Source organism: Carassius carassius, chromosome 41 (assembly GCF_963082965.1).
Source record: "Carassius carassius chromosome 41, fCarCar2.1, whole genome shotgun sequence".
Classification (NCBI taxonomy): Eukaryota; Metazoa; Chordata; class Actinopteri; order Cypriniformes; family Cyprinidae; genus Carassius; species Carassius carassius.
The window spans coordinates 7,878,116-7,887,783 of NC_081795.1; the positions used below are offsets into that span (position 1 = coordinate 7,878,116).

Here is a 9,668-nt window from a genome sequence, read left to right on the forward strand (position 1 = left end):
GCCATCTGGGTGCGATGGTTCGCCGCTGGACTGCCAGTCTCCAGCTCCGCCTTGGCGTGTCAAGGCCCTGTCTCCGCCTCCGAGCCGTGGACTCCTCCTCGATCCTTCGACCCAGCGGCTCTGCCTTGGCTCTTAGCTCCCTCGTCTCCAACGTGGCCGGGCATCCCACCTGCTCCACCGGGCTCCCTCGTCCCTCCGGCTCCACCTTGGTCAGTAGTCGACCATCCACAGCCTCGGGACTCCACTCCTCTGGCTTCGCCTCGTCACTCCATCCCTCCGGCTCTGTCAGGCTCCTCCTTCCCTCTGGTTCCACCTTCATCCTCAGTCACTCCGGCTACACAGCAGTCTTCCAGGACCCCATCTCCGCCTTGGTCGCCTGAGCCTTCTGCTCCACCTAGGCCCTCCAGATCCTCGACGTCACCCTGGCTCTGCGGCTGTGCTGCTCCATCTTGGGCTCCTCACCCACCGGTGCAGTCTCCTCCTGTCGGCCCCCTGGTGTCGTCTGCCCATTCTCCACCATAGCTCCTCCCGCCGTCGACTCCACTATGGATCTCCGTCCTGGCTGGTCTCTGGAGGACCATCTGGCTCCTCCTGCTCCGGGCTCCTCCCTGGCTCCTCCCTCCATCCACTCCGCCCTGGTCCCTTCCTCCATGCTCCCTCTTCACCTGCTCCTTGCCTGCTCCTCGCCCGCCTCCAGAACCCCCACCCTCCCTCCGCTGGTATTCCTCTTGCGGTGCGAGGACGCACCATTTCGGGAGGGGGCGAACTGTTACGTTTATGAACTTTCTGTATCCTTATTTGGTCTTCCTGTTCTAGTTTTTGTTAATTGATTATTCCCCACCTGTCTCCAGTTCCCTCATTACCTTCTGTGTGTTTAAATACCCGCTCTGTTCAGTTCTCCCTTGTCCGTGATTGAATGTGAATGTGTATTAACACTTCTGTCTATGTTAATGCTGTTATTTGTATTGTATCCTAACCTAATGTCAGTAAACTCCTCTTTTGATCCCGATTCTCCTCAAGCTCTTTGTCTTTCGTTTAGCACTACCCAAGTTGTAACAGTACTTGCCTAAGAGCTAGATCAACAAGATTTTTGAGCAAAGTGGAGTCATTCTCAAAACCAGTGAACACTGTAATAAAAGTTAATGTACCCTTTCATGAAGTTCTCCATTTAATATTAACGGAATAGTTCACTCTGTCATAATCTCCCATCACAATCCTCAATCACCAGTCCAGTCACCATAGAACTACATTTCCCATCATCCCTCCTTTCTGGTCTAAACTGGTATTTTCAGGAGGGATTTAGGTAACATAAATAGTCTTTATATTCTCAAGGCAAAGCAACTCAAAAGTATGATTTCCTATGTGAAAACAGTATGTCATTTGTTATATTCAAGATTTGAATGTAATAATGTGCACATGATACTTAACAACACCCATTCCCATGGTTAACCCAAAGTAAACAAAGAGTTTTTCACCCAGCGTGATCCATGAGTATAAATCAGATGATTACAGATTACCGGAACATAGCAATTTTCAGCTGCAGTGAAGGAGGATCACTTAAACTGGCTAAATATTAAATGTACAGCTTTTGTCTAAGCCATATCAGATTACAAATTCATGTGAACAAGTTACAGTTATGAGACATTAAATTGGATGTAAACTTAAATAATATTAAAATGTAGCTACTTCAAAGTAATTTGGATCATTAATCTGCTAATATGCTACAACTTCTGTCTTGTATATTCTGTTATGCGATTGTTTTTGTTTGTTTGTATTTGAAGGCTTTATGGAGGATTTAACATGCTATTGATAGAATTCTTGCTTTTTTTCCTTAGGCTGTAAGAACAATGATTCTGGATATGTCAGAATAAAAGGATGATTTATGTCTATTTTGGAAAGTTCTAATGAGATTTAAATGATGTAAACAATCATTATTAGCTTGTCTATACTGGTTTTTATGTTTCAAGGCCATAAGTGCATTCATCATGTATCCAAATGGATCTGTCCTCTCAGTGATGCTGACTTTGCACTCTTTGGAACTGCCTCAGGCAAGCATTTACCCTGCATTCATAGCTGGAACAGCAACATACTTGACTATCTTACTCTGCAATCTTACAATTGTTGTCACCATTTGTGAAAACAGGAATCTTCATAAACCAATGTATATACTGTTGCTTAACCTGCCTATCAATGACGCAATGGGTGCTACAAGCCTTTTTCCTCAGCTGCTGTATAGTATATGGTCTCAGGACAGATCAATATCCTATCCTGCATGTTTGTTTCAAGGCTTTATTATACATCTGTATGGTGGTGCATCTCATCTCATTCTTACTGCTATGGCCTTTGACAGGTATATTGCTATCTGCTTCCCACTGCGATATGGAGCCATTATGACTACTAGTAACTTAGTAAAAATCATAACGGTGATGTGGCTCATTCATTTTATTATAATATTCGTACTTTTCTGTCTTCTAATGCCATACAAGATTTGCCAGACATACATGGCAGAGCTTATCTGCTATAACCCATCTTTAATGAAAATCATGTGTGAAGACACAACAGTGAACAATATCTATGGATTGTTTATTTTATCTTCATACCACTGTATTTCGCTTTCTGTTGTTGCATTCACATACATTCATATATTAATCACTTGTGTTACCAATAAGCAGACAGATGCAAAGATTAAGGCACTTCAGACATGTGGCACTCATTTAGTGGTCTTCCTGTTCTTGGAATTCAATACTTTTTTCCCTCTTATTGCACATCGGTCTGAAAATATTCCAGCTCACTTACGCAGGGTGTTTTCTACATCTGTTGTTGTATTTCCTCCCATTGTGAATCCACTTGTTTATGGGTTTAAAACCAAGGAAATTAGACAGAAAATTGTCAACAGTTTTAAAAGAAAGAAAAGCAGTGTGCAATAAACAATAAAATAAAGCTTATGTAAGAAATTACATAAAATGACTCTATAATTGCTCTATAATTATCTGTATCTCATATTTGATGAAATATATAAATTACATATCTATCTGATATTTTTCATCTTTCACAAGTGCTTCAGATAAAAGTTGTTGTTGACCCTTTCCATATAATATTCATTTAATTTTTCTCTAATAAGCTACAAGGAAGAAGAAGTACTTTTTGGCATGTTTTTTTTAACTCTGAAATGCACTTAAGACACTGGTCCTTGATTGAGTAATAAATGTTTGGTTCAATTGAACTATCAATGAATTATAAATTATTTTATGTGTCATGCAACCAACTCTTAAACCATCGTGTCAGCCATCCCCACTCACACCCATTAAGTGAATAATTTTGTCCAGATGGCATAATTTTATCACAGGCCAAATGTTAGATCAAAATATAATTACTTTACATCTGTGTAATGGTGTATATAGCACTTAAATTTTGGTTTGACAGACAGTCTTGACAAAATCAAAGTATAGACTATTTTTGTCAGTATCTATGATCCGAATTAGTGTGCTCTGCATTTGTAATCAATCAACAGCAATCGGGAAACCGGATAATAAATCCAGATAGTGTAGTCATGACATCCACCTGTAGGGTTCTCATTTGATGATATAAATGCAATGTGCACATGTTACATAATAGCAACCATTCCCATGACTAACCCAATGCAAACTGGAGTTTTTCCGCCCAAATCCATTAGTACAAATCATTCGCCTACAGGTGACATTTAGCAGTGCTGAAGGATGTTCACTTAAAGCGACTAAATATACTTGTGCTGCTTTTAAGGCAGTTTGTCGGAGCTGTCTTGTGGATATGTAACTTGATTTGCATACTATTATGAGATGACAGTTTGTATTGGTACAGTAAATTAAGTGCAAAAAATCTGTATTTTGTTTTGCCAATATTTCTGGCAATTAATAAACCATGTTGCAAGATTTGTCCAAAAGGTGTGTGTTTTTGCCAATGCATTGTTAAAGACTCAGTGTGTCATGTAATATTCCCATATAAACTTTAATAGCCAATTAAAAAATATTGGTATGGTAAAATTCACTAATTCACAAGATCATTACATAATTTATTAAACTGCTTTGTTGAGTTTAATGCATCCTTCATGTGTTACTGATTAGCAAAGGATTAAGTAGCTGCATTGATTAATTTTATGCCACTGATCAGGCTTTTATATGTTGTTTGGGGTAACAAAGGGTTTTATAGGGTTGAATGAAATAACAATGCAATGACTGACACTTTAAATCAATGTTTCAAGCAATAACAACAATTTTGTTTTTTACAAAAAAACGGATAAATAAAAAAGTAGCCATTGATAATATCCAAACGTATCCAAATCCAAATGTAATAAAATTAATTCATGTGTGTTTTATGTGCCAATTAAGTGCAATGTTTTAGCTACTAGGGATTGTTACACAGGGCTATACAGGCATATAGTGATATGATATTACAGCTAATAAATTGTGCAAAATGTTTATCTTAACAGTCAATTTACAAGTAATGCATTAAGATTTGTGGAAGTGCGCTGAATCTCCACAGGTTAGTGTTGTTACTATGACAACCAATTAGAATGTGACAAGAAACTGGTGTCTGAAAAGAATATATATATATTTATATTTATATATATATATATATATATATATATATATATAATCTGGGGCAGCGCCAATAGTGATTTCACCTAGGTCGTAAAATTGGCTAGAAACAGCCATGTAGCCAAGTATGGTGTGCCATACTCAGAATTGTTCTTCTGCATTTATCCCATCCAAGTGAACACACACAGCAGTGAGTAGTGAAACACACTCACACGGAGCAGTGGGCAGCCATTTTTATTGCAGTGACCAGGGAGCAGTTGGGGGTTTTGCACCTCAGTTGTATTGAGGGTGGAAGAAAGCACTGGTCATTCATTCCCATCACCTAAAATTCCTGCTGGTTCTGCGACTTGAACCCACAACCTTCAGGTTACTGTATAAGTTTGACTATCTAACCATTAGGCCAATACTGCTGCTTTTGTAAACAGCATGTATCCAATGGATCTAAACTTTTACACATTGCCCTAAGCTACATGCATGGGAGGGTGAAAGGGGAAAACTTCCAAACTTTAAAACAACAACCCAAAACATACACTTTCAGTATGTAACAAATGTGGATATGATGGGGAAATGGCTTTAGAAAAAAAAACTCATTATACCAATTTAAGAAAGTATTGCACTTGGTTATCAACTAGACAATCCTTAAAAAAATCTATTTTAAAAAAAAATTTTCAAATGTGTTTTTACTGTCAGACACAGTGCAATTGCCAAACATTCCAGACCACATTCACACCAAGATCGCCTGTTGTGTGGGAAGTCATAACATATATTTATTAATTTGAGTGAAAGATTTTCATCAACCAAAGACATTAACTGATATTTAATTTGTCAACAACCCAGGTATAATGTGATATTTCAGTATTTTTGCAAATTTTGAATGACAAAGCAGAAAGATGCTTTTTAAACCAGACAGCAGGGCTGTGCACATTCTGCGAAACAACACCTGTTCCCATGACTAATCCAGTGCAAACGGGAGTTTATCCTCCGAACGTCATGAGTATAAATCATTAGCCCACAGGTGACATATAACAGTGCTGAAGGATAATCACTTGAGGTGACATTATGCATGACAGTTTGTGCAAATAGACCACATTATTTCAAATCTATATAAACTGTTTTGTTTTGAAGCAAATGAGGACAAACAATTATTTAAATTATAAAGTGAAAGATGTGCCTTAATGATCTGATGAGATGTGGATTTTAAATTAAAAAAAAAAATCATATTGTGGCAAATTTAGCCTGATGTTGTTGAATGTTTATTCCTTTTTTAGGTTGTAGCCTAAGTAAGATGCTGGATATGGCAAAATAAAAGGATGAAATGGGTAAATGTTGGACACCAACTTCCCATAAGTTCTGACAAGATTTTAACTTCTTATTTTTGATAATTATTCTTTATTTATATTGATAGCATTCACAGCTTGTTTATGCTGGTTTGCATGGGCCATTCATAGTAAGAACATTCGTCATGTATCCAAATGGATCTGTCCTCACACTGGTACTGACTTTGCACTCTTTGGAACTGACTGAGACAAGCATTTATCCTGCATTCATATTTGGATTAATTACATACTTGTTCATCTTACTCTGCAACCTAACAATTATTATTACAATAAGCTTGAACAGAAATCTTCACAAACCAATGTATATACTGTTGCTTAACCTGCCACTCAATGATGCAATGGGTGCTACAAGCCTTTTTCCTCAGCTGCTGTATAGTATATGGTCTCAGGACAGATCAATATCCTATCCTGCATGTTTGTTTCAAGGCTTTTTCGTACATCTGAATGGTGGAGCATCTTATCTTATTCTTACCGCTATGGCTTATGACAGGTATATCGCTATCTGCTGTCCGCTGAGATATGGAGCCATTATGACTAACAATAACTTGGTGAAAATCATAACTGGGATGTGGCTTTTTAATTTTATTATTATAATAGTAGTTTTTTCTCTTCTAATACCTTACAGGATTTGTCAGACACACATGACAGATCTAGTCTGCTATAAGACAGCATTAATGAAACTCTTATGTGATGGCACAGAGGTAAACAATATATTTGGGTTATGTTGCATAATTTTTTACCACGGCCTTTCACTTTCTGTTGTTGCATTCACATACATTCACATATTAATCACTTGTGTTACTAATAAGCAGTCTGATGCAAAGATTAAGGCACTTCAGACATGTGGCACTCATTTAGTCATCTTCCTGTTGTTAGAGTTCAATACTCTTTTTCCTCTTCTATCTCATCGATCTGAGATTATTCCTGCTTTTCTACGCAGGGTGTTTTCTATTTCCAACTTTATCTTTCCTCCTCTTGTGAATCCACTTGTGTATGGTTTTAAAACTAAAGAGATCAGACAGAAAATTTTCACCTGTTTCAAAAACAAGATAAGAAGTTTCTGAAGTAAACAGCTCCTTGTGCGTAACTTTTTCAGTTACAGTTGTGTCTAGCTAAATCTGTTTATCATATTGTTATCTATAAAGTGTCAAACAATAGGCATATTAATGAGAAAAAGTGAGTAGTATTTGGCTGGTTATTTAATGATGCCGCCATGATGGGACAACCTGCCTTATGTTAAATAAAAGCTTTTTCTACTATACTGATATATCAGTTTTTATTAAACAAAAATGTACATATGTGTTTTAAATTGTGTAAATCTTTTATGAAGTTGTACTACTATTCTTATCGAAAATAGAAACTTACAGTAATAAAAAAATAATTCCCTTCAACTGCAGATCTGATGACTGTAAGTTGAAGATATAGAATCAGAAGCACTCTATTCATTCAGTAACAATATACAAATCCTCAGATCCAGTATATATCCCACAATTATTATTTTATATTTTACTCATTTACACACACATGAAAAGTACATTATACACAGACATTTATTTAAATATGTTTTAATGCCTTCACAACAATTACAACAAAATTATTTACACAAAAAGATGATGTGATAAAATCATATTTTGAAATGATTCTCAGTTTAACAGGAATGGAATATACAGTTAAAACTGTCTATTTACACCCAGAATACATTTCTTTTTCAGTAACTACATGCAATATTTATTATTATTTTCTGCTGTTTTTGCAGCAGATGTATTTTCACCTGGAGTAACTTTGTGCCTTTTCCAAACCAAAAAGAAAGTTACAATTATCTTTAGTTTTTCTCCAATTCATGTTTATTGCAATAATTGACACCCCAGGAAATTATTTGGGGAAAAAATATTTGATTTATAATACCATTGATATTTAAATTTTTTGCACACCAGGGTGACTAGCAGCATGAAATTGTCCAGGCATGCAATGCAAAAGCCAAATACACAAGGAGTAAAACCAAAGAATATAGTTCTGATGTACTGAACAAGATTGTTGAGCTTCACAAAACAGAAAGTGGCTGTAGAGCTAAAGCATAGAAAATCTAAATTTCCACCATCAGAGCAATAATTGAGGGGTTCCAATCAACTAAAGATGTTACAAGTTTGCCTGGAAGAGGACATGTGTCTATATCATACTAATGCACAGTGAGGAGGAGAGTTTGAGTGGCTAAAGACTCTCCAATGATCACAGCTTGAGATTTGCAGAGATTAGTTGAGACTTGGGGTCAGAAAGCCTAAAAAAAATTATCAAAGATCCATTACACCACCACATGTTGTTCGGGAGGGTTTCAAAAAATTTTATCCTTGCTCATCCAAAAAAAAAACTCCAGCATATTCAGTTGTCAGACACTACTGGAACTTAAAATGCTACTGGCTTCTATGGCCAACGAAACTAAAAAAAAAAAAAGAGCTTTTGAGCAGCAAACCCACCAGATGGGTTTAGTACAAACAACAGGGATAAAAAGTACCCCATGTCCAGGGTTAAATATACTGCTGGATCTTTAAAATTGTGGGCCTGTTTTACTGCCTGAGGTCCTGGACGTCATGTTCAGATACATGACATAATGTATTCAATCAGATACCACAAGATAAAAAATCTAAACCTGACTGCCTCCATTAGAAATTATATAATGGGCTGTGGTTGGATCTTCTATCAGGATAACAATCCAAAACAAATATTAAAATCAACACAAAAAAATGGGTCACTGAGCACAAGATAAAGCCATCCCAATCCTCTGACCTGAACCCTGAAGAAAATGAGTGTGGTGAACTGAAGAAAAGATGCACCAACATGGAGCTGGGAATCTGATGGATCTGGAGAGACATGAAGGAATGGTCTCTGATTTTTTAAGTGTTCTCCAAACTCTTCAGGCATTATAGGAAAAAACTCAGAGCTGTTATCTTGGGAAAAGGATGTTGCAATAATTGGGTGCCAATAATTGTGGCCAACATAAACTAGAGAATAGAGAGAGATCCCCCCCCCCACTTTCAATTGTTTTACTTCAATGAAAGTTTGCAATTTTGTGAATTTTTTGGATTGAAGGATCAAAAGGATAAGCAATGCAGATTTATTTTCACAGCTGCCTTTGCTCATATTTACCAAGGGTGCCAATAATAGCGGAGGCACTGTGATTGGGGTGAGCGTGATTTCACTAAGTACAACATGTTCCTGGATCAATATCCTTGTTGATCCTGGAACAACATTCCAATCAACCAATCAGAATTGAGATATAACTTTTAAGAAAATATCTTTTAGGTTTACAACCAGAGTTAGGTGCTTCTACACCCTTGTTATTCAGCTATCATTGCCCTCTGATTGTAGGAATAAATTATGGGTAGGGTTAGGTTTAGGGGTAGGTATTGGGTTAAGTCTATATTTTTGGACAATAATGTTGATCCAGGATCATCAGAAGATGAAGATGTCTTACTTGGCAAAATCACGGCAACCGTATGACTGGATTGAAATTCAGAAGGAATGTGTAAATCCTCTGTGCACTGAAAGAAATGCTGGGGATCCAATATGATAATATAGCAACAGTTGTCACTTTTTCAAAAAATGTGATGAGAATCTGTGTAAGAGAACAGCTGGACAGAGATACTGCTCAGCTGCATAAATGCTGTTATAGATAAACCATAAATTCTGTTCATAGTGAAATGCCTTCCACTTGAAAGCAATTCTTTGTTTTTATTGATATCAGTAATAGCAACTTATATTA

At 37.0% G+C, this 9,668-nt stretch overlaps 2 protein-coding genes across 2 annotated transcripts; both read left to right on the plus strand.

The window, feature by feature from the left end:
- The first annotated feature begins 1,985 nt into the window (after positions 1-1,985).
- On the plus strand, positions 1,986-5,880 carry LOC132123046 (olfactory receptor 52B2-like). Its single transcript, XM_059533573.1, has 2 exons — positions 1,986-2,916; positions 5,843-5,880. The coding sequence occupies exons 1-2, from the start codon at positions 1,986-1,988 to the stop codon at positions 5,878-5,880; spliced, it is 969 nt and encodes a 322-aa protein (XP_059389556.1).
- A 156-nt stretch (positions 5,881-6,036) lies between these two features.
- On the plus strand, positions 6,037-6,975 carry LOC132123047 (olfactory receptor 51B5-like). Its single transcript, XM_059533574.1, has one exon. It carries the CDS (start codon positions 6,037-6,039, stop codon positions 6,973-6,975), a length of 939 nt encoding a protein of 312 aa, XP_059389557.1.
- Positions 6,976-9,668: the final 2,693 nt, after the last annotated feature.

Bases quoted from the DNA above. Each gene is read 5' to 3' on its own strand.
- LOC132123046 (XM_059533573.1), top strand. From the start codon at position 1,986: ATGTATCCAAATGGATCTGTCCTCTCAGTGATGCTGACTTTGCACTCT. The intron at 2,917-5,842 runs GTGTGCAATAAA...TTCCTTTTTTAG, and splicing joins TTTTAAAAGAAAGAAAAGCA to GTTGTAGCCTAAGTAAGATG.
- LOC132123047 (XM_059533574.1), top strand. From the start codon at position 6,037: ATGTATCCAAATGGATCTGTCCTCACACTGGTACTGACTTTGCACTCT.